Source organism: Toxotes jaculatrix, chromosome 6 (assembly GCF_017976425.1).
Source record: "Toxotes jaculatrix isolate fToxJac2 chromosome 6, fToxJac2.pri, whole genome shotgun sequence".
NCBI lineage: Eukaryota > Metazoa > Chordata > Actinopteri > Toxotidae > Toxotes > Toxotes jaculatrix.
This window is the reverse complement of record NC_054399.1, coordinates 1,690,908-1,716,379: the sequence shown is the minus strand read 5'-3', so window position 1 is coordinate 1,716,379 and position 25,472 is coordinate 1,690,908. Positions and strand designations below refer to the sequence as shown.

The following is a 25,472-nucleotide window of genomic DNA, read 5'->3' as shown; positions in this document are numbered from 1 at the left end:
ACCTTCACTAAACTCTCCTACACTACCATCTACTCCCTTGCTCTGCTTGCATCATTAAATCTCATCACTCTCATCTCCAAGTGAGCTTGAACTCATTGTTCTTCACAACACACCCATCCAGTGGTGACTGTAAAAAGTCAAAAGAGAGAAGCAAGTAATCCCAGTCCTCCATCTGCCCTAACTCAGGGGCTTACAGGCCTTACTGGGGGCCCAGAAGTGTGCTCACTGAACACCCTTGCTATTTACAATCTGCTTCAGAATACAATCCCTCTGGAGCAGCCTTTGTGGCCCTCTGAAGTGGGCCGAGCCCAGTCCCAGTGTAGCCTGACTCTTTGAGGTAATCTACTGCAATAATGTTCAAGATGCAATTTATACAAACAGCCTTTTTGTCATGGTATGTTTTATGCCTCCATATAGTTGCTATGGTTCCTTTGATTTTTTCAGTCCCAAGTATCTGTTTCTTGAGCCCTGCTTATGTTTCCAAAGTAAAAGACTTTTCAGCCTCTTAAAATGTGCTTTGAATTAGCTTTTTATATTTCTTGATATTTATGATTTGTGCCACTCCTTGTATTGTCTCTTTTGATAAATATTTCAAACAACATCAAGGGATAATCTTGCTTTGATTTATCTGCCAACAAGCAACAAGAGAATCATTTTCAAGGCCCTTGTGAAGGCTTTGGTGTTTGGGCCAAAAGTTGCTGCCTTGCTCATGTGGTAGATCAAAATCCAATCCATTTCAGTTACCAAGCTATGATTACCATATTCTCTCACTGACCGAATGTCACAACATTTGGAGATCTGATAACACCACTTTATCTAATCTTTGAACTATGTAATCTTTTTGAACTTTCTCCTCTTCTACCATGCAATACCAGTACGGCTTATCCATACCTGAAATACATTTCCAGGCACATCCAGCAGCTAGTCCACATCCTCAGTCCTCTTTCTTTCTATCTCTGACTCACCCAGTGCGACATCTGGCCATGAGTGCACAGTCCAGCCAGCATGTGAAGGGTTACAGCTGCAATCGTTTTCCCTGGCTTGGCTTGGGCCCAGAGGCTTAATAAAGGGAATTAATGGAGTGCACTATCTGTCAGATTCCTAAACACAGCTGGAGCGGATGTCCATCGCCCCCAAGCTGCCCAAAAAACTTACTATCCTACTTCAACAACATACCCATTCCCCCTTCCCCTCACATTACCCCCTGAGTGCTGACTCTGTGAAAGAGCCCCAGCTGATTGTGAAAGCTGTTTATGTATCATCACTGACCATAATTACACAACGTGGGATAACAAACAGGGAGAATGAAAGTGAGGAAGGGGAGCTGCTGTGCGTGTATTACCATGGAGTCAACATTTTGGCTCTGGGGACAGCTGCTGTGATGGCACACAGGGATACAAGAGATCTGTGTAAACACAGCCAAACTAATAATACATGCTGTGTACTCACAAGCATGTGTCTGGCCTTGCACCACTTAACACAAATGCCCCCGGCAAGGACAATGCTGTACGAAACCTACACACACACACCCACTCAGTCAGTTCAAGACTTCACGTTTGATTAGACTCTCTTGACATGTGAAAAAGAAGTGAAAAGTGCGCTTAATGTTTGACTTTAAAGTCAGGTAACATGAGTAGCCTAATGCCAAATGTTGAGAGGGATTAATGGAATACTTTCATCAAAAATTCTGCACTGGGATGGGCTTTTAAGCATATTTTCTCTGGGGACGGCAATTAATTTTTACAATTTCATGATAGTTGAGGCAGTCAGACTTTTTGGCAGTGTTCCATTCAAACTGCAGCCTAAATGAATGGGTTTGTGCCAGCAGGAAAAACAAACTTGAAGCAGAGGGGGGTAGCAGGGTAAAAGGGGACAGAAACTCAATCTCTAAAAACAGACTTTATCTGCTCCAACTATGTTTGACAGGGTTCTTATACAGAGACCCGGGGGATTCGAGATTTCAGAGGGCACTGGCAAATGGCAGTTGGTGTCAGAAATCATTCAGCAAGAGTTTATCTTTATACAACTGACTGCCACACTGCAGTATTGTGCAGGCAGTCACTAAGTGTTCAGGCAGTGGGGTATGGATGTCTATGTCTGAGAAAATGCACACTGGCAGGGCTCCAAAAGCAACACAGAGGGTTCAGAATGAATGTTCTCCAACCTCCTGAGGCCATCCAGCTCACAAACTGGGTCAAGGTTTATCCAGGTTCAGGTGCAATTTTGCGGGGTCACCAGAGATCATACTGAGTGACTCAACGGAGACACAGAAGAAGGCTTTCAGAGTCCAGGTGTGACTTCATCAGTATTGCGTTAATGGTCTTCTGTCAGGTCAAAGAGACTCAAGGAAAGCTGGAGAAAAATGGCAATTTAGGATAACTGTCACACAGCCTGTGGTGGACTGACTTCAGCTGACACTATGGGCATCAGATGGATTTCAGACACACCTTTGGTAGTTAGGCATCATATGTAGAATCACTTACCCAGAATGCATGTCAAAGGCGGGCGGCCATGTTTCAAACTGAAAAAATGTGCTTTAAAGTAATATTCTGACATTTTGGGAAACAAACCTATTCACTTTGATTCTCTGCCAAGAATCTGCACAGCAAATACAAAGCTACCAAAAGCACGCGGTTAGCTTAGCTTAGCACAAAAACAGGAAATCAGGGGAACAGCTAGCCTGGCTCTGCCCAAGGGTAAAAAAAAAACAGCTAACACCACCTCTAAAGCTCACAAATTCTTGTTTGCGTAATCCATACTAAAACTGAAGTGTAAAAATAACAAAAACAGAAGTGTAAAAAACTGACACATGGCATATGTGGGACTATTTCTTGGCAGGAACAGTGACTGGAGTCTTGTCGTTGCTGTGAAGTTTCCAGGCAACCAGCAGAGACTAGAAAATTACAAAGCAACAAATATACAGTAATGATGATAGAGAAAGCCCACAGAGTGATTAACAGCCTCCTAGTGCTGACTTTAAACTTTCTTTATCTTTGTATGGTGCATAGTGTGCTTGACAAGAACGAAAACTACCTGGTCTCACGGAATCACCTGATCCCAAAAGGTGTGGAGCTAGTTGGCCTGAAAGTAGTTATGGGGGCTGGTAGTTTGACCCCTTCAACTGACAGGGAGGCATACTCCAGCTGTGAGCTGGGACTATAGGATGGCTGTTACTGTACGAGCAGGGTGATTCCTGGAGCCCACCATGCTGAGAGCTTTTCAGGAACACATGCAACCAAAAATTGCTTAATGGATGCTACACTGCAGCTGGCCTTGTACTCTTATCCTTGAGCAATGCGCAAACTATAAAGACAAATTTCAATTACAGTTCTCCCTGTAAATCATCCAGGGAAGTAAGTTCGCACTGAGGGCAACTGGGACAAATGCTGACTTAGAAAGTTTCTCACATGATCTCATGGACCAACAACACCTCCCAAAAGCTGCTTTTCAACAAAAATATACAGTAAAAAGATGTTTTTATTTCAAGGCTGAAAACCAGAATGGGTGGAAATTTAAAAAATATTTTTCGTATTTGTGTTCATTGTAACAAACCGTGTTTAGCAGCGATGCGCTCCATCAGATAAATGTCTTCACATGTACGACAAAAAGTACAGGAATTCAGCAAGAACTTTTTTTAGCTTTACTGACAGCTTGCTTGGAATCTTTGATTTCAATGAAAAGATTAAATTTCATTATTATGTGATACTACCAAAAGCCAATGAATGATCATATTTAATTACTGCCCAACCTCACTGCTGAGATTCGATGGTGAATATGTATTGTCTGGTTGCTTTCTCAAGAGCAGCTGAGACATCCTGATCTTGGGCCCAAAATATACAGACAAATTACACCGATCAGGCAACATTATGACCACCGGCCAAATATTGTGTTGGTTTCCCTTTTGCTGCCAAAAGCGATCTATCTATCTATTATCTATCCATCTATTTTTAAGTCCTGTAAGTTGCGAGGTGAGGCCTCCAGGATCGGACTTGTTTGTCCAGCACATCCCACAGATGCTCGATTGGATTGAGATCTGGAGAATTTGGAGGCCAAGTCAACACCTCAAACTCGTTGTTGTGTTCCTCAAACCATTCCTGAACCATTTTTGCTTTGTGGCACGGCGCATTATCCTGCTGAAAGAGCCCACAGTCATCAGAGAATACCGTTTCCATGAAGGGGTGTACATGGTCTGCAACAATGCTTAATGCTGAGGGAGAAAGCTAAAGGCACATTAAAACTGCTGGCCTTAATATTAGCTTCATCCGAATGCCATAGTCATTTGTCTCTTGGGCATTCCTTAGCACATCAAATTAACATCACATATCAGCGAAGCTGCCAGATGCTGCCATCATGCTGTTCTGCATGGAAAAAAAATAGTAAGAAGAGAGACAAGTCAAAACAGGAGTCTCATAATAAAGCTCTTGACTTGTGAGACCAGATAAAACATTCAGCTGCGTGAACAGTTATGATTTCTCTGATCAAATATTTTTTATAAATATAAATTGGTCAGGTGCTAATCCTGCGCCTTCACTCTTCAAATTGCTACTTAGTGGTGTGAGCATCAAATACAAGCAACATTCACTTTTCACACATCTAAAAATATCAACAAAATAAATATGCTAAATATATCTGCCAAACTAATTAAGTTATATTTATAGCCTTGGTTTTAAAATAACTCCCCAAAGTAAGGCAAACAGTGGGAGTTCATTAGATTTAAGCAGCAGAATGAGCCCACTGTTATCACGAATGGCTGCTTTGTGCACCATGTAAAATGAGCTTTTTCTTCAACAGTCTCCAGGGAGGAGGCCAGTGACCTTCACAATTTTCCCCTAGAACAGCAGTCGCTACACGGAGGGGGCAGCCATGGGGGGGCTATGAAGGGAGACGCCGGTTCTCGTGAGCACAGGGGGTCTGAGTCGACCTGAGCAGACCACAAGGAAACCCTTCATGAAACCACCCTCCCCTCTCTTATTTACACTTACAAACACATACACACAAGCATATACATGCAAATGCACCCACTCGCACACACACTCAGACGCACACGCTCAGACACACACTCAGGCACAATGGATGCCTATACCTGTGCTTACTGTAATGTGTAAACTATAGTTCCATAACCACTAATTAAAGAAAAATGTGTGATATAAACTATGTGCTTATGCCAAGTTACATTAATTCATGTGTAAATTGGGCCCTTTCCTCCCTCAGGTTTCACTACAGTACATGCAAAGCTGTTTCAACCTTCCCACAGTGTTTGTTTGTTCAGCTCCAAAAGGCTTTCCCTGCTGGAAAGAGCAGTGCCACACTGATGTTTACTGTTACCATATTCCATTTCAGATGCATGTAGATTTTTGCAGTCAATGCCCTAGTGTGGCTGACCTTCTTGATCTCATCTCCAAACAAAACTGCACACATGTGCCATCTACAACAGTATGTACTCTAACTCCTGTGAGAGCTGCATTAACATCTGCCTCAGTTAGAGCTAGTGTGGGATACACTTTCAGTAAAAACCATTTAATGAGTGCAGGTCATCATAGTCACACGTGTTAACAACAACATAATTACAATGTGAATGGAACGACTACATTTCCTGTGTATTGTTGTTCAATTTAAGTAGCTGATGACGTGTATCTTACCTAGATGACATTACCATTGCATTGATCTGTCAGGTCACTTGTGGTGACAGGGCGTGGGTACAACAGGTGCTAGAAATTTGAATAATGTTCCACAGCTTAACCTTGACCTGAGAGTGTGTTGCTGCCCTGTGTCACTCCTACCTTGTCTGTGAGACTGGCCTGTTTGACGAGCGGCTGGTCACGGTCCACCGGGCTCTGAGACAGCTGCTCCCTCAGGGCCCTGCTCTCCTCCAGCTCATTGACCTCAGAGCTCTCACCTGAGATTAGGAAGCAGATCATGCATACAGAAGTGTCAGTCTTACCACACAGAGTAAAATGATAACTGATATCGAGGACGGTTGGTTTATTGTCTGCAGTGGATGTGCTCAAAGCTTTTGTCTGTGTGTTTCAATTAAAGCTCTCTTCCCTACCAGATGGCTGCTCAGCCAGGTTGCGGGTGATGATCTGGCGGATATGGGTGGAGACGGGAATAGGTGTGATACTGGACTCCTGTCCATCACCTCGAAGTGTCAGAGTCCTCTCTCCTGAGCTGCCGTCAGAGTGAAGAAGGGATTCCTCCAACTTCTAGAATCACATCAGTTACACCGACACATCACTCAGCTCAGCATAAAAGGCCCAACTCATTAACGTCAGACTATGAGGACAACAGTGAAGTACCTTAGTACAAGAAAGTGTACTTAGCCAAAAGTAATCATACTCAGTTCACAGAATGGCCCCTGGAGGTTTATATGTTATATATGTGAATGCATAACATTTTTCTTTTGTATGAAAATTTCCTTTCAGCAGTGGTGAAAAATAAAATACATTTCCTCAAGTACTGTACTAAAGTACTCACACTTATTTCCACAATATTTCCATTTTCTGGACATCTATTATAGCTCTTTTACAGCACATTTCAGAGGAAAATATTGTCCTTTTTACACAACTATTTTATTTACTTTGTAGATTCAGGTCATTAATACAAACATAATCAACAAACGCACTATGATGTATTGTTATAGATTAAACTACCCCGCGGTATATATGTGTACATCTCTGTATTTGTGACACGTCGTATATTCAGTTAAAAAAAAAATTTAACACAGTGAATCAGTGCTGTTGTGTTACCAACCTGAATCACAGCCTCCAGCCTCGGTGAGTGTGCACCTTGGTCCCGTTGAGAACTCATTGCAAACCTGCCCCAGCTAACAGTAAAATGTTAGCTAATAACGTTAAGCATTCAATGGCTTCGTTTGACGGGACACAGACACTGCTGTAAAGTTAGCTTGTTGTAGGCTAACAAAAGCCTTAAAAAGCTGTCAAATGTCGAATCAGACAAACAGCAAACCTAGCATTTCATTAAAACTGTGTGATAAGAAATAAAGGTAAGTTCTACTGAACCGGTAACTGCATAAAGAAACGGCTTGAGAGTAAAAAAAAAAATCACTGGCAGAACTTTTAAGGCAACAAACTTTAGAAGCGACTACAGCCAAGCAGCTCCACTCTAATCGCAGTCTCCGTTGCCACGGTGACCACGCGCTTCCGGGCCTTTGCCATAGAAATAGAATGCTGGCTTGGGCGTTTCCATGGCAGCACAGACGCCACGAGCCAAGCCACCGGATTCCAGTGGGTTAATGATCACGACACTAAAGGCAAAGTGACCAGAGTTTTCCCAAAGAACGTTTACACCTGACAGACCATTTTCAGGAACACATTTCACTCTAATGCCAAGCATTTCCAGTTTAAAAGCCTTGATAATGACAATAATAATAATAATAATAATAATAATAATAATAATAATAATAATAATAATACCTAACACAGGAGCCCAGTAACTGTGAGATTTAATGATTCACAAACGCCATTCAATTACAGATAAAGGAATTCAGATCTCAAACACATGATACAAAGATTAAATAAATACCAGCTGAGCAGCAAAGCCGGTCCTAAAAACAACCAATAATACCTGAGGATCATGTAACACGCTATTCTCGGGCACAATGATAAACATTCCATTTGCACTGTAACATAAATATGATAGGAACATGTCTCTGTGAACCCTGAGTTTGGTCCTGTCAGGACAGGAGGCCATTAAGTTGAATCTATGGGGAAAAGTTCAGGCCACTGCGATGGGTCTAGGAAGATGGTGCAGACCCCGCTGTAGAACCAAAGTCTTGGCAGGTAGCACTCCACCTCCCAGGTGTTGGACGCTCGGTTGTAAACCTCCACTTCCACCCCGTAATCGCCCTCCATACCTTTCCAGTGACCTCCGGTGACAAACAACTTCCCATCCAGCGTTACCAGGCCGCCATTCTCATGGAGCATGTGGAGAAGCTGGACCTGATGAGAGGAGAAGGTCATCAAATAGCAAAAGTGAACTTCTTTTTACTATATTCCTGTTAAATCAGCATTCATACAGCTGAGGGATTGTCGTCAGCAGTCTTTCCTAAGCCCACCTTCTGCCACATGTTTGCCTCTGGATCATAGGAGTAGACTTTCTTAGTATTGTCAGCAACCAGATATATAATTCCATCCACACAGACAGAACGGGGAGAGGACAAGTACTTGGGGATGAAGGGTGAACATATGTTGATCCAGCTCTCTAAAAAAAAAAAAAAAAAAAAAATGTAAATGATATATTATTGTGACATATTTCACAATTTTTTATTTTTTTTTTTAACATTTAATGTTGCAAATTTGCCGGTAAAGATATGGTGCTTCAAGCATCCTTACCTGTAACCGGGTTGTAGCACTGCATGGTCAAAGCATTGTATTTCACAGCACACGAACCAATCACATAGAGCTTCCCATGACATGCTGTGGCAGTGAAGTTAGTCACATATTTTAAAGCGGGGCATGTCAAGGCCCAGGTGTTGCTGTAAGGGTCATAATGCTCGACCTCAACTTGGTCTGATGTTGTCCCTGGAGACGGGACATGTAAGACGAATGAGTGACAACCTGGTCACATATGAGACTATTCACCCACAAAGAAGAAAATTCTAAGAAACCATCACTGCAGAAGTGAGCCATGAAGAGCAGATGAGCTACTGCAGTTCATCAAAATTTTCCAGTGAGCTGCAGGTTTAAGGCACCACATGCAGGACTGTGTTTATTTTCTTACCTCCGATGACGTAAATCTCCCCATTGAGCGTTGCCGATGTGTGGTTAGTCCGAGGCCGGAGCATGGGTGCCACAGTAACCCACCTCCCCTCTCTTGTGATGTACTTCCAGGTCTCTGTGGTCGACCAGGTGTTGGTATTCAAACCTCGCGAGCCCCCTGTCAGACAGACGAGCACACCACTGCATTCCTCATGAAAAAACTAGTGAGATCTGCTCAAAACCATTTATCATTATGCCTTTGTTGTTTGCTAGAAAAGTTTCTGTGTTTTGACGGGTTGCTTGACGGGTTCCTCACGCTTGACCCACCTGTGACATACACATCATTGTTCAAGGAGACCATGGAGAAACCCCACTTGTTAGGGTTGGGGAAATTAGGGAGCTCATGCCACTGTTCTGCAGAGAAAAAGAGAAGGGAGTTAATATTTTAGCATCATTCAGAGAGGAAGGGAAACTAGATAAAGGTTTTCACAAATAAAGTATGGAGATGACGAATGTATACCAGGGAAATTAGGTAAAGACGCACTAATGTCCTCAAAGAGCATTTAAAGGAAAGTAAGTCAAAGTTAGGTTATTGCTTTCTGGCCAGAAACACTGTGGCCAGAGATGTTGTTCCTCAACATAAAACCAGAAATCTTACAATGAGATGCAACAATCTTTTCCTCAAGGTCTCATGTAACAAACATGGACAAGGATGTCTTCTTCCAGCTCTGCACAACGAAACACTCGTTTGAGGAACAGAGAAGATGATCCAGTTTTGTCACATCCAAACTGCATTCCTGCAGAGCCGTTTTTCTGTCAGCACCACATTTAATGGCCTTCACTAAAACACATCTGCCAAACTGTTTCGAGGAATGTGATAGGCGTTTCCCAACAAATTTTTGTTGTAAAATGGATTGTGAGCTTAAACTTGAAATTCTGATAGGGAAAGAATATTTTACTAGTCTTTGTGTTGTAGAAGGCACAGTTCCTGGGCAGCAGTCTCTGCAGTCTTGGGTCTCTGTCCTCATCTTCATCTGAGTCATCTTCATCATCTGAGTCATCCAGTGACCGACCTCCCATTACAATCAGCACCTCTTGCAGGTTTGGTTGAGGACTCTGAGAGTTGACTCTGGCCAAGTATTCTGGCGCCAAATCCATTTTCTAGAAAAGTAAAAGTCATGATTGTTTTTGGAAATCTGCTCACATTGAACAAACAAAGATAAGAGAGAAACTCAGGAGGAGGAACTCACTAACCTCTCTGCGAATTTTTTCCACAGCCTCTCTGCAGCTTGGAGAGGCCTGAACCAGGCTGTTCTTCAGCAGGGTGTCAGCCAGGTAGTCCAGGCTGAGTAGAGAAAGACGGGACAAGGTGAGGAGTTCGGGGAGGTGGCAGAGCCGAGACTCCTTGAGGTGACTAACCCATTTCAGGATGGCGTCCACACGGGTGCATTCTGAGCGGATTTGCAGTCCTTCATCGGACAGGCAGGCAACCAGCTTGTGTTTTCCCAGTAGCAGAAACTCCTCTCCTTGTTGTACAGCCTCAAAGTTCTCCAAGAGGAAGGCCCACGCTTTGGCCACCACCTCAGGGCAGCCGTGAATCTCTCCAAACTCCAGGATTCCCAGGCAGTTGGTAGCATCGATCTGGTGCTGAAGGTATCGGCTGCAAACAGCTCTCACTGTCTGGAACTGCAGCTGGCTGGAGGTGCAGATCAACCCCTCCACGTTGCTCTGGTTGATGGTTAGTTTTCCTGTGTAGGCAAAGTCCAGCAGGCAGCTGAGGATATCAGGATCAACATCATGAAGCTCCACACGTGCTGCTATGCTCTCCACAAAGTCACCGGAGAACATGCAGCGGAAGTACATGCTGCACAGGGCCAGCACGCCACGGTGGCAGGGGAAGTCCCGACCGCCTGCGCTCAGCGTTACATCGACCAGTTTGGGTTGAGAGCAGAGTGAACGCAAGCCCTCCAGGATGCTCTGAGGATGGGAGGACAGGCAGAAGTCCAGGTCATCCACATTACGCACCATGGTCAACAAAATACGGGTCAAATCTTCTTTCAGTAGGGGTGGTCAAAAATCAGCTTATCTGCAAGTGTAAAAAAATAAATAAATATCCAGAAGAAACTATTCTCAAAACCTTTTAAAACAATGTTTATTGACAGGAGAATAACAGTCATTTCACCATGAGTTACAAAATCTTACTCCACGGCAGTCCAACAGGATATTTGATGTGAAAGACATTTCTGGTTTACCTTCATCATACAGAGAAGCTGGAACTCAGGAAAAAACATGGTGTGAAGGAGCAGAGTAGTTGTGTAGTAATGTCATTTATTACTTCCAAAAAAGTAGTTTATAATACATTAGTTAAATTACAACTAATGGTAAAATAAATTGTATGTATGTTTTTTACTATGTTGCCAATAGAAAAGTCTGGAAAAAAAGGAAAAAGTTTACAATCTTTGAACTTAGAAAACCACAAAGACATAAAAAGACATCAAATGTTTCTTGTAAAAAAAGTCCCTTGTCTTCTAAGTGTGGCATCACTGTGTTGTTACAAGGACTACAAAGTACTTTTGGCTGATGATTAGTACGATATGCTGTAATAGTATGACTCCAATCTCCTCCAAAGCCGACAATAAATTACATTTCCTGTCATCGATTACTGTGAAATTAAGAACCAACAAAAACAAAAACTCACCACAGAGGAAGAGCGTGGAAATAATGGCTCATCCTTCCAGTAAAAAAGTTGTTTGTAGCGAAGCAGCTGGTTAGATCAACATGGAGTGGGCAGCATGGCGAAAGGCTTTTGCCATGTCACTGGGACGGGCTCAGTTATTTTTAGGACTGACAGTGACGCTGTGCTCAAGTCAGATTCCAAACAACAGACATGGGACCCACAGCTGCTGTTACAGGCACATATTTTGCATTTTCTAAATGTCCCTGGAGGCTAGAAAAGGAGATAGGTCACATAGCACCAATGATTTTGAATTTTACAATTACAATTGTAAAATGGTTATGCTTACAATGCTATACAATGGTAACAACTTAAAGAAGATATGATATAAATTAAGTTAAAGTCTGCAGAATCTTGTAATAACCAAATAATCAAGGTATCTGTGTAATGATTTATTTTGTAGTATTGTTAAAATTGGTGCATTTCCTATTTGACCATGGATCCTATGACTTCTTGAGAATATTTACCATAAAATGCCGCCTTACTAAAGGAAAAAAAAAGTTTTCATTAACCTTAAAACACACTTTTTAAGCACTCTGTGTAATAGGGCTGGGTATGGTCTGAAATCTGTTGATGCCCAAATTTCAAAACCAGGACCAAAATATCTAAATATCCTCGTACTATAATCATGTTTCTTTTTTACAAACATTTTCAAAATTTAACAACAAAGTCCAAACGTCTGAAATTCATTGCTATTTAATGTTTAACACCATAAAATACAGTATAAAACTAACAAAATTATAATTCAAATTAGGCAATATCTGCTCAAAGGATAAGTAAACAAGGATGAGAATCTGGCTCTAAGCATTCAGTGCCAACTGTCAGCACCCGACAACTGCGACAGACAATTAAATTCACAATTCAAAAAGTATTTAGGTTTGATACCCAGCCCTAATGTCATCTACTACCAAGCATAAAAAAATATTTTTTTAAAAAATGACACAAGCAACTACTCAAAATCAAAAATCTCTGCCTCTTTCTCTTTCCAAAAAGCAAAACTACGGTCAATGTATTTACAAATCTCTTCATTGCTGAAACTGGAAATGTCAGTGCCACTGTAGAGCATCCCCTCATCTGGCGTAGGTGTCTGTATAATGACTTTAGGGACCTGTCTAACCTCTGGGAGGCTATGTTTCACCACTTCTGCAGTGCTTTCAGACTGACTCACAGTATTTCCAAAGAACTTTACTTTAATGTCCTCAAAGCCGTCCTTCCACTCGCGGTTTCCAGCCTCAATGTCCTGTATGACAGCCTTATGAAAGTCCCTGACCATCTCCCAGGGAAAGCTCCCGATATGGTCGAACACCTCGAAACAAAGCAGGTGCCTCATTTTGCGTTCATCCACAGGCAGCTCCAACTCCAGGATGTGAAAGTAGCCCAGCATGAAGAGATCCAAGGTCAGGCTGTCATACTCCACAGGTACGCCATCCAGACGAGGCAGGAACTGCTCTGGGGAGTAGAGGGCTTGCTGCCTGTGGAGCCTGTGGATAACACTCCATGGTTATTCAAGTTGTGTGTACACTATGGCAGCCACTAAACATTATTTTCAATATGGATTAGTCTGTCAAGTATTCCAATTAATCAATTTAATCTGTCAGAAAATACTGAAAAATGCCCATTAGTATTTCCCCAAGCCCAAGGTGACGTCTTCAGACTGCTTGTCAGAAAGCAAAGACATTTAACTTTAAATAATATAAAGGCAAAAAGCTACAAATTCTCATATTTGAGAAGCCAGATATTTGGAATTTGCCTTGTTTGTTGCTTAACCACTTTGTCCAGAGTAAAACAAACATCTATTTAATGGATTGCCATGAAATTTTGTACACAGGTTCATGGAGCCCATGGTGATCCCTGCCTTTTAATGTAGCCCCAAACATCAGGATGAAACTCCGTCAGCCTCAGCTGTAATTTGGTTTTAGTGCCAATGAGCTGGTAAATGTCATAATGCTAACATGCTAAATGTACATGGTAAGGTATCAGGGTGTTTAGATAGCTTGATATCTGCTAGCTAAAACCTTCTTTACTGGCTAGTTGCCAACTTAATCTGCTGTATATTGCTAAGCATGTAGCGTACAGTCAGTTAACAGGAGCTTGCTTGTTTAAAAAAAACAGAAACCGCTACTGGAAAAGATGTTGATGAGAGTGATGAGACAAAAAGAGTAAATCCGTGGGCCCTAAAACCAAAACAATAAGCTAGAAGAGGCTAAGAGCTCCACACAGGAGTGTGAAGGTTTTCTGTGGGTTTGTCACTTTGAGCAGCACCTTTCACATTTACACAGTTATTTGATTCATTGTTAATATAGAAACATTGATTAGTCGAGTTTTAACGTGCTTATCTTCACGATATCCAAAGAATTTCTGAAGTGTGTCAATCCTTTCCGTAAGATTCGTGTTTCTGAATAAACTTTGGGTAATTTCAGAAAATAACTGATCAACTTCTAGTGAACATTTGACATGTGAAACTGGCATAGCTCAGAGACAGACGCCAGCTAGTATGAAGTCATTGTGTTTTATAAGAGGGATGGCTGGAAATAATAAGAAGTGATGGAGCTCTACCTGCGTATCTGTCTGGACGGGACACTAGAGATCATGCTCCTCCAGTTTCCCAGCATCTTGTTGACAGCGCTCCTCTGCTTGAAGAAATGCCCCAGAGAACTGTTCATCATCTTTGACTGGGCGCTCTCCACGCTGCCTCTCCGATCTGACCCAGATTTGTCACTCATCCCCGGGTTCTCGCCACTCATCTTCCTCTCGGCTGCATCCTTGCTCTTCAGTGTCACAGTGTAGGCAGATTTCTTCCAGTGGCCTAAGAACAGAACAACTATACGCTCTTTTCTAAGGCTGGTGGTCTCCAGAACATCTGCAACATTTTCATCATAGTCAATGCCAGAGTCACTGTTCTGGTCTGTTTCCGGGGCTGGATTCAAGACTTTAGGCTGTTTGTCTGACTCTGTGGACTCTATCTGTGGGGAAGAACTTAACACAACAGCCTCCTCTGGCTCACGTGACACAGGTGAGTTCTGTGTCTCAAAATTAGACTTCAGAGTCCTCACTGACACTCCAAACTGATGGATTTCATCCTCTATCCTCTCCCTGCGTCCTCTGGTGGAGTTCTGTCTGTCTGGGGTCTGAGAGAACACTGTGACCAGGTCTGTGTTGGGCATCTTGCAGTGGGGCTGGTCTGTCAGGTTGGTCATCAGCAGAGACATGCTCTTTACGATGCCGGAGATGCGGCCGCACCACACAGGCAGAGGAACTTGACTTGTGAAGTTTCTGAACTGCGTGTTGACGGTGATGTTGACGATGGGTGCTGGCAGGATGTGCCTCAGCTCCTCGGCTAGACGAGCCAGCTCCAGCTCGTAGCCTTCACAGTTCCTCTGCATGGAGACGTTGGCAATCTGCTGCTCCAGATAGATGAGGTCATCCTCAGTCAGCAGCTCACCAGAGGGCCCCAGGATGGCATTGTGGGCTTGGGAGTACCTCCAGCTGACTTTGGCATATCTGTTCCCGTTTTCCTGTAAGAGAAGGCAGATAAAAATGCAGCATGTCATATTTAAAGTCTTTTTTAGCATTTGAAATGGCTTAGGCATGAGAAGAGAAAGAGTAATTATCCAGTAAAACTGTGATCCAAACCTCAAAAATACGACTTGACCACCAATGTGTTATGTCTTTGGTGATTTGTTATATGCAATTAAAAGTAAATGATGGTAAAAGTGTTTTTTCAGTTTTTTTAGTGATGCAGATTTAGAACAGCATCACATGCTCAGACCGCAATTTTCTCTATGCTCATTGTGGTCTGCCGAGGCTCAGCAAGCATTTGTTTAGGAGATTATTTAATTTTAAGTAGGCTGTACAGCACTTTTCTAGGACTGCAGCTACAAATTATTTCCATCACGAACTAATCTGCCAATTATTTTCTCAATTAATTGATGATTGTTTTGTCTATGTCAGAAAATTGCAAAAAATATTAATCACAATTTCCTACAGTCATAAGGGACATATTCAGATTGCTGTTTTGTCCAACCAACAGTCCAAAACTAAAGGACGTTTAATTCACTATGATATAAAACAGAGAGAAGCATCAAATCCTCCTGTCCTGACACTCTGAGCTGTCTTGGTTTATATTTTTTACAGTTTCAGCTGTTGGAGGATCATATCTAAGCACGACATGCTAAAATGTTAATGTCTAGAACTTATTGGACGACTTCTGGACTAAAATGTGATCATCCTGTAATTTGCAGATTCAGGCTTTTCATGAATCTGCACCATTATACTTTTGTTTTCTACTTGACAATTTTATACTTTTGTATTCTCAAGTGCACCGTGGGGAACGCACAACAGATCTGTAAGATGTAGAAAGTTTAGTGCATCAATAATCAAACCATCTTTAGAAAGACATTACCTTCCTCCTCTGATCCTCCTCATCCAGCAGCCTGGCCTGCAGCTGTCTCACCATGACTTGCCTCTTCCACTCAGCAATGGGACGGCCTCTCTCGTCATGGGTGGGCACCAGGTAGTCGATGTCCGACAGGTTGGCCTCCTCAGTGGGCAGGACCACCATTTTATTCTGCACAGGACACAGCAATGATATTCAACGATGGAGCATTTTAGCTAAAGAAATGAAGCACTTAGAAAGGAAGGATGTACAGAATAAGAAAGCTTATTTTTTACTTACTGCTTGTCCAGTGAAGACTCCTGATATCCCTGATTGCTTGAGAGATTTAATGGACTTCATGTCCCCAAGAAGTTTTCTTTCAGCCAGGAGGTTTGCTTCAGGCAACACTGTCTTATCAGCAGAGACAGCTTTCTTACTCCCAGCTGCTTTGGGCTGATTGAAACCTTTAATAACTGAAACACAAATCATAGCCACTCTATGTCTCACTCATTTCAGTGTAGTTTAATAACATATTTTTTTACTATAACCACTAAATGCCTAAAAACAGTTTGTTGCTCGAAATAAAGTGATTAAAGGGTGATTGAATAGGATAAAGAGAAATGTTCCTCTCACCAGATGTTGCTGTTTGAACCTGCTCGATTCTGTTGACCATGGTTTTCCCTGGCTGGGCAGGAGCAGATGAAGCTGAAGGAGATGCAGGAGGAGGCTGAGGGTATCTGGCCTGTGGGGACTCCTCATTCTCAGGTTGCTAGTTTGGAAAACAAAGAGACACAGCACATTTGCTTCAGGTTAGAACATGAAAAAGTAAGAAGAATGGAAAAGATGGTTAAAAAAACCTCAACTCGGTGTTTACCTTTAAACTATCCATGCGTGTATCACTGCTGTGACTGTCACTGCATGTGTCACTCAGGCACCCGTAGTAGTCCTGTCTGCCACGCTGCAACAACACAGTCGGCTTTGCCTTCTCTCCTTCCTCCACTGGAGATATTACCTCAATGGGCTTATCTGCACAGAGTGTCTGCAAATATTAGAGTCACAATTAGTCCTGTTTAAGACCTTTGAAGACCAAATAAGATGACATCTGCGACATCTCTTCGACTGACAGGTGCCAAAGGGAACAGCAAAGGCCTGCTCCAGCAGGTGGTGTGTTCTTAAAACTCCTCATACAATCAAACACTGTTTTACTGCTCTGTATCAGTCCTGTCCCTGACATCAGGTCACATCACACGTACGGTAATGTTCTCCCTGCTCAGACACCGTAGACAAAATAGTTTATGTGAAAAAATCCATCCCTGGTGTGATTTTCCAGTATGACACCCCCACAACAAGGCAGCTTTTCCTACTCTCTTTGCCTGTAGTTTTTTTTTTTTAGGAAACACCAGGTAACCAACCATGTGTGTCTGTAACATGTGACTTTATACTCCTTACAGAGAGTTACAGAAAGTTTTGTACACAACACAGATTCCTCTTTGTTACAAACAAAACTTAGATTATTGTGAACTGAAGACATTCAGGTGGAATCTGATCTCAAGTTTCTGCACCTGTGTTAATCATGCTTTTTATGAGTGTGAAAAGATGAAGAATTCAACTCAGCTCAGTGTAGAAACACTGACCACAGAGCGACCATCATTTAATTCATAAATATGCACCTTTGTAGTACATTGCCACCACAAATCTTACATTAGTGACACCTTTTATTTTCTTGTTTTTTAGATTTCAGTGCATTACCTTCTGAGCATTGTACAGCCTTAAAGAGTGAGAAGCTGAAAGTCTGGACTTTGACTTCAGCTTCACTATTTATATACAGGATGTGTTTGGATTTTCTCTACAGGTCAATGTGAGACGTGGCTGTAAACAGAGTTTTGTCTACAGTATCTGGGGCAGGCATCTTCCCAACAGATAACGCTTTGCTTTTTATAGGCTACATTTCTTATAGGATATATGTATATAATGCTGGTAAAACAATTCTTTAATTCTAACATAAAAAACTGCTAAGCAAAAACAAAATCAGTTAAAATGTCTAAATGGAAACTAACACATTAAAAAACATCTCAGAGCCTGAGGACACGAGGTATGAGACAAAGGAACAAAACAAGTATATGGGATAGTAAGCAACCTTGAATAATTGGCAGCATTTCACACCACTCCAGGGAGGATGTAGGATGTATGGAAACATTTAAATCCCCTTTAATGAACCTGCATTGTCCTAATGCACTCCATGCAGAATGCATATCAAATTCAGCTCTCCAAGGACATTATTAGTAACTAAAACATCAAAGGCAGACCTAATATGCTGCTGCATGCTGTTATGCTTTGTGTCCATGAGGTGGTCCGTGCCATTTCCTCTCACACTTTGATGTTGAACAGCACGAAATATGCTGTGACACCGCTCAGGCGGAGGAATAAACTTCCCCGAAGTTGTGCAATCCATAAATAGATAAACAAGGGGGGATGGGAGAAGGGGAGAGGGAGCCTGATTCCTTTGTGACCCTTCTCGTAACAGTTCAATGTCCTAAAAGCTGCAGTGAACCAGTCCTTGTGTGCATGTGTTTAATTAGACCCAGTGGCCAGAGAGCATTTGGTTTCCATCAGCACCCCATCACAATTGCCACGCAGATATAGATAGGCTAACCCCGTTTTTGGCCTGGATCCACTCCCCCTCTCTATCAAAGACCACAAAGACCCCGATCACCACAGATTAGGAGCCAAGAGTTAAGAAACAGCCACTCAGTGCTGTCTCATTGTCAGACATGCAGCACCAGTAATCTGTGGTCCCTGTGGGTCGAGCCATGAGAGAGTTTAAGTATTTCAGAACACCATGTGTATTTAAGAAACATGTCTTGTAATTCTGCGCTCTGGAATCAATCACTAAAACAACCTGCTTCCACGTGAAATATTCATGCTCTCGGTGATAAATTGCAACGTGGAATGTATACAGCGGGTGTACATTATACACAGAACACTACAGTGTAAATACATGTCCACTCACATGTTAAAATACTCTCAGGTTTCCTGCATGGAGGTAAATGCTTGTGAGGCTAATAACCAACAGACACAATCTTATTGCCAACATTTCCAGCTTTTTTGCGTTTGCTGTAGCTAAACAAAACATGACAATATTTGACTACTTCATACTAGAATACTGGAGCAACTACTGGAACAGAAGGTATATCTAGAAGCAGTGCAAGTTTCAAAAAAGGAAAAAAAAAAAATCACGTCCCATTTGCAAAAATCTACAATGACAAACTATAGTAAGGTCATGAGCCACAAGTATTAGTCATGCCTAACCGTAAGAGGCCATAACTGATCAGAAAATAGGCAAAACACTGCCAAAACATCTGCCAGCTAGGGCCTCTTGAACAGAAATGACAAAACTTTCCTTTCAGTTTAGAAAAACAGTTACTCAGCCCATCCAGTAACCTACTTATAAATAAATGTTCAAAGAAAAATAAGGTAATAAAGCAGAAAAAAGAACAAAAACAAGCAAAAGTAGTATAACGAATACAAAAGCTAGTGAAAGTGAACAATAAACCAACATAAACTGACCAACCTTGACCTTGAAAAATTCTCCCAGAGCTCACTGGTGCGACTTCAATGTACACGGACTCGTGCAGGTGCAGCCAGGAATCCAGGTATCCAGCAGCCACTCCGTGCTGAGGATGTGATGCTATCTTAAGATCACGGACCACTCGTTTGACACCACCATCAGCATCTCCGCCACTGGCCAAGGGCCGCCAGGCAATAAACAATAAACTCTGATCGGAGAGTGCTGTTAATAATTAAGAGAAAGGATAGGATGGCCGGTAATGTCACTAATGCATGGACAAACCAGCGGCCACGGTGATGCACGAAGGGAGGTTAGAGGACGACTTGTCAGCGCAGCTGGAAAAGAGACATTTTATCCAAGAAGTTCAGACGATTTTTCCACTTGGAACAAATTGAATGGGGAAGTTAATTCATCAGGCACTTTGCTGGGGCGGGGATAAAATGTACCTGAGATGACCAGTAAAGTGCGACAACGGAAACACAATGTGACACCGTGAGCATGAACAAATGGCTCTGAGTGTTAATGTGGAATGTGTTTTTCAGGATTGTATGAACCTACACTTTAATCCTGCATTAAAGCGTGCGTTTATAAACAGCGCAGCAGCATTTTCTTTCATTCCTCCTCTTTATTCTGGCCATTAGGAGATACCTTCACCTTCACTATAAGTGATGGGGCACAAAATGCACAGTCCACCTGTGCAAAAAGACGCCAAATTATATTGTTTTTTTATTGTAATTCTACAGTGACCTATCAATAGTATTTATATTACCCCCAAAACAGCCGAAAACACAATGATATCTGTACATTTTTGACATTTTATCTTGGAAATGTTATTTAAACAAATGATCAAAATGGCTGTGTATGAAGATCTGAAATAGATTATGTAGTAAAACTGCAGAATATCTCGCACTCTGTGATTAATATGCAGCTGTGATGCAGCCAGACTTTGCGATTCATACAATTAAGCCAATGTAAAAAGCTACAAGAGCATGTGTTTTGTTTCTCACTGCACAAAACAATGTGGAAATTTAGAGTATGTGCAAAAAAAAAACCACAGTGATGGATGGAAACGACAGAGTGTTTCCTCTGTCCAAGTATTCTAAAAATACCATTCTCAAACAGCAGTATCTTTGGCCTGATCACCGTGAATGGAGAGCAAAAGCCACAAATGTGTGTGAAGTAAACCTCACGCCACACACTGTTTATTTGATTGCAGCTGTTCCTGAGATGCGAGATGAGGAAGAGAGGTTGACGGCGCTGAACGGGTCTGACCTCGTTGTGAGCGATCCAAACACGCACAGAGGCCAAATACGCAGCTCTCCCCGGTCAGTGTCCCCATCCATTTAGGTCGCTGCTCGGAAATGAGATTATCTGACTGACACTTTAGAGCCAATGAAACCCGCAGTGCTTTACAAACATGAAACGCCACCAGAAATGTAATTAAAGCATGTCTACTCGTACAGCTCATCTCTGGCACGGTCGGTCTCAGAGCGTTACATATACTACTCTGTTCTCCAAATATTCTCAGGACTTAAATCAATTAACAGCTCTTCCAGGTTCTCTATCAGGCGACTCCTTTGTTCACATCAAGCCTCAGTTTGTGTGTCCACATACACTGCCAAGAAACATAATACACCACACTGTCTGCTACCAACATTACACAGTATCCAGAGGTGACAATCATAGCACTTCCAAATCCCTGGAAAAAACATGACACACAATCAAACGTGTGTTTGAAGCCAATGACATCCTGCTCTCCAAGTCCACAGAGGGATAGAGTTGCCGGTTCCAGGCATCAGGATGGTGAAAACGCTGAAACTTAAGCTCGTGGATCTCATAACGGCCTCAGCCCCTGGGCCCTCCACCTGAGCCGCTGGAGAGGGGTAACTGATAGGCCCTTAGCTGGCGGCGGCTCCGGCTGTGTTTGATGCCACAGCGGCCCCTGCGCTAATTAGCTCTCCATTGTTGATGGGAGGATTATTTCTGAAGGGGAGCTCAGCAGCCACGCCTCGCTGGCTCCCTGTCATCATCCTCTTCATGTATGAGAGCTGCTCTTCTCTGCTGACTTATTCATGGCTCCTGCTGGCCGACAGCTTTCGTTACTCTGTGTACATCGCTGTGTAGTCTGCGCTATAGGCGGCGAGTGAAGTGTGATAGGGAGAAACAAGGAGAGGCTGCCGGTGGACAGATGTAAGGCTTTAAGGTTCAACAAGTGTGCTGAGAGAGGCCCACACTGGCCCTTTCTGTTAACTGTATTCAGTGTTTTCTATTTAAAATCAGCTCTGCAAGCTCAGATTTCAGGATCAGTATCAGCTGTAATCCCCTAACCTACATATTATGCAGCTTGTTATGTAGAAAGAAAACAAAGAAATCATGATGTAAGGTGTCACAGCCAGCTGTACACACCAGAGTGACTGTATTCGTCTGAGTTAAACACCGGCCAGTTTTTACTGCTTTGACCTCTGACTTGAACAGGCGACTCCAGCACAAAGAAGGTGTTAACACTAAAATATTCATCAATCACATTAAGGAGTGTCGTGCTTTCCACACAAAACAAAAGAGCTAATCTCAGAGAGTCCTCTGTGGCAAACTGAGAACGAAGAATCTCCCCCAGCACTCACGGCATCACAGCTTCTAATGCCTTATTAAACACAAAAGCCACCATCCTCCACTTTCTTAGAGCTCTTAAACTGAAAGCAAAGCAATCAGGCTGAGTGGACGAGGACAGGACAGACCTGACCTGAAGAGATGCGTGTGAGATACATGTCCCACATTAAGAAAAAGATTCACTGAGGATCCAAAACGTTCCAGATGTCTGCTGTTGACCTTACTCCTCAAACTACATGTAGCTTTGATTTTCAAGACAATAAGGAAAGAAGCACAATGAAATGTGCTGTAGGATGCACTGTAGGTGAGAGGGAGAGAGAGCGTACGTTTTTCTCCATGGCACGGAGATATCTGGCACATTGGTGGTGTCCGTTGTACTCTGCCAAGTCTGCTGCTGTGAACCCATCGATATCTTGATCTGAGGGGTTTGCTTGATTGGCTAACAGGAGTTTACAGCACTGAAAGAACGAACAGGACAACAACAACAATATGCATCATTCAGTAACACAGCTTCTTCTATTTAGAGCAGAAAGTGAAAATGTTGTGTCCAACCTCCAGCTCTCCGTTCTCTGCAGCATCATGAAGTGGGGTCCCTCCCCAGTAATCCTTGATGACCTTTGAACCCATGTGAAGCAGCCTCTCCAAGATGCAATAATGCCCCCTGCTGGCCGCAAAGTGCAGAGCAGTCGCTCCATCTCTGTCCTGGCAGGACAGGCTGACATCAGTACAGGTCAGCTATGTGGAGATGAGGAGAAAAAAAGGCTCAAAGAATGATTTGGGAAACACTTTTTAATGATGTAACATAAAGTTGGATTTCTCTACTGACCAGCCACACCACCACAGCTTGGTGGCCCATGTGAGAGGCAGCATGCAGGCAGGTCATGCCATCGTGAGCCCTCAGGTGGACGTCAGCCCCGCAGTCTTTAACGAGGTACTCTACAACATGCAGGTGGCCTTCCTGACAGGCCAGGTACAGCGGGGTAGCACCGATACCTGTCTGATGGTTCACACACCTGTTCTCCAACACACACACACACACATATACAAATCTTTTATCTCTGTTGAAGAATCTGAATCATTTCGCTTGTTACGGTCTGAAAAGCCTGTGAGACACAGCAGGACTACGTTTACATTGACCTACATACGGTACAACACCAACAAGACTGATATATGATCGACGGAGTGTAGGCATGTCTTATTCACAGGTTACCGATGGTCACATGTGATGGTCTGAACCCGCCATGCGTCATGCAAATTACAGTTATACTCTCCCGTAACAAGGAGATGAAGCAGGAAGACTAACGTGTCTTTATCTGGTCTTTGTCCCTGTCTCAGGTGAAGGACATGGAACAGAGATGAGATTCATTTGTTTCCAAGACTGAAACAAAAGAAACCAACACGTTCACTGACGAGTCATTTTTTTTATGTAAAGATCAACAAACAGATTCTTATTCTGTTGCTTGAAGCAGTAAACTTATTACGATGGTTAATCAGATATATCTGAGAGGATATCTGAGGATCACAGTGAAATTCTTCAGTGTGGTCTAAATAAATTCAGACCTATAAAGAGTCTGTGTATTTCTTGAGATCACAGCGCACTGAGTGAAAAAATTGGTGTCCTTTATTCTAATGGTTACCAGAGGTTTCCCATTCCCCATTTCATCAGATCCTGTTTCCCAACGGTCGTTAAATAATTAATTTCAGTCCAGTGTTTCCGTTAATTTGCTGATTTATCAGGTTGAACAGAAGACAAGCTTGTTTCAGTTCTCTAATTTTGATTGGCTCTGTTAGGAGCCACTGTTACTGTGGTTAAATATGAATTATTCTGTTCTCGTGATGAGGTGCAAATAATCTGATTAATGAGTTATGGTGAAAATAGGTGAGGTCCTCTAAACCAATGTTTCCCAACCTGAGGTACCCAGGGGGTACAGGGGGTACCTCTGCAGTTACCAGGGGGTGGGTGGAAAGATCATGGAGCAGCTCTACTAATTATTCCATTAATAGTCAGATGATCACCAAGACTATCCTCTGGGGATCTTAAAAATCTGCTGTAAATTTCGTGGTAATCCATCAAACAGTCGTCACATTTCATTTTGATTCACTAGAGGACGAGTGAGGAGGGATTCATCGTCTGAGGAACACAAATGCCTGTATTACATCTTTCAGAGCAATCTAATAGTTATCAAGAGATTTCAGTCTAAGATGCCGCCAATGAAAACAGGTGCTGTGAACTCACCTGGGTGCCTGCTGAACGAGCAGTTTTAAACAGGTGAGGTCTCCTTTGGCTGCAGCGTAGTGAGCAGGAACAGCTCCACAGTTTGTCTCCACCTCTGCCCCTCCGCCAACAGAGAGCAGCCACTTAATGACGTCCACGCAACCAAACCGCGCTGCGAGGTGAAGGGCTGTGGCGCCGGCAGCATCCCTGTCCTGACGGCATTCACAAAGATGGGAGTTAGATGGATTAAGACAAACTGAACTCTTGATTATCAAGACATGTCAAAGGCGCTGCGTTACCTACACATTCAAAGGAAAAGGTGCAATATACAGAACTAAACAGCTTTTCTTTTCCACCGATGCTGCAGAGGACCACAGAAAAGACATTTAGTGGTCTCCATTAATAATAAGAAACAATGAGATGAAACATTAGACGCTTTCTTTAATTTCAGGCAGGATTCTGATCATAATTCTCTCGTCTAATTTTGAGAAACGAGAGCTCTCAGTACAACTGACTCTACTTAACTAATGACTAAGTTTAGTGGGAGCTCCTCTCAAGCATCTGGACGTAATTACACTTGCTACATAATACTAATGGATACCCAGTAAGTCAACACCATATGATGTAATCAGCTGGTAATACATCTGAAAAGGCAGAGCACAGTACGTTTCAGTGATGCAGCTGCTCTCTGATCAGTCAGATGAGCATCTACAGCCATCACCTGAATTTTGACTGACACACACACAAAGCTGGACATGTGGCATCACTCCAGGCTATCAGGGCAGCTCTCTTTCACTCTCTCCGTGTAGAGTTTGGATAAACTTACCTCGATGTTGCAGCCTCCTTGGTCCACCAGCCACTGCAGCTCCCGGATGTGGCCAGTAGCGGCCGCATCATGTGCCGGCGTGGCCCTGTTCAAGGCACGGGGATCAGCTCCCAGACCCAGCTCGCTCACCAGGAGCTGCAGGCACTCCAGGCGTCCACACCTGGCTGCGTGGTGCACTGGGCTGGCACCTTGAGCATCAGTGATGGCTGGTGAAAGGTGACTGGAAGATGCCAGCTCCCTCAGGGCAGCAAGATCCCCTGTTCGAGCCGCCTGGATGGCCCGATGAAGCACCATACCGAGCGGGTTATGGCACACACAGAACAAGCTCACCGGAGCTCTTTGTGTCCCAGCAGGTTACCATCACGTTTTCATACAACTCCCATACAACAACAAAAAACTCACGCACTCATTGCCTCCTCCCGAGCCAGGA

The 25,472-nt window shown here is 43.0% G+C and overlaps 3 protein-coding genes across 3 annotated transcripts in view; all 3 read right to left on the bottom strand.

The window, feature by feature from the left end:
* crocc2 (ciliary rootlet coiled-coil, rootletin family member 2) overlaps positions 1–6,807 on the bottom strand; it is a 29,575-nt gene extending 22,768 nt beyond the window's left edge. The window contains exons 1-3 of the mRNA XM_041040758.1: positions 6,751–6,807; positions 6,050–6,203; positions 5,781–5,896 (exon numbers count right to left, since the gene is read on the bottom strand). Of these exons, the coding sequence (XP_040896692.1) occupies positions 5,781–5,896; positions 6,050–6,203; positions 6,751–6,807 (327 nt within the window). The remainder of the gene's footprint in view (positions 1–5,780; positions 5,897–6,049; positions 6,204–6,750) is intronic.
* A 609-nt stretch (positions 6,808–7,416) lies between these two features.
* klhl30 (kelch-like family member 30) lies at positions 7,417–11,525 on the bottom strand. Its single transcript, XM_041040470.1, has 8 exons — positions 11,416–11,525; positions 9,972–10,803; positions 9,677–9,878; positions 9,045–9,131; positions 8,740–8,895; positions 8,352–8,540; positions 8,075–8,220; positions 7,417–7,958 (listed from the first exon to the last, which is right to left on the bottom strand). The coding sequence occupies exons 2-8, from the start codon at positions 10,743–10,745 to the stop codon at positions 7,710–7,712; spliced, it is 1,803 nt and encodes a 600-aa protein (XP_040896404.1). The 5' UTR covers positions 10,746–10,803; positions 11,416–11,525; the 3' UTR covers positions 7,417–7,709.
* Positions 11,526–12,345: 820 nt separating this feature from the next.
* On the bottom strand, positions 12,346–25,336 carry LOC121183600 (espin-like protein). The gene is made up of 11 exons (XM_041040748.1): positions 25,043–25,336; positions 24,238–24,428; positions 22,828–23,014; positions 22,554–22,736; positions 22,328–22,459; positions 16,701–16,865; positions 16,460–16,595; positions 16,127–16,299; positions 15,854–16,018; positions 14,008–14,966; positions 12,346–12,932 (listed from the first exon to the last, which is right to left on the bottom strand). Exons 1-11 carry the CDS (start codon positions 25,334–25,336, stop codon positions 12,401–12,403), a joined length of 3,117 nt encoding a protein of 1,038 aa, XP_040896682.1. The 3' UTR covers positions 12,346–12,400.
* Positions 25,337–25,472: the final 136 nt, after the last annotated feature.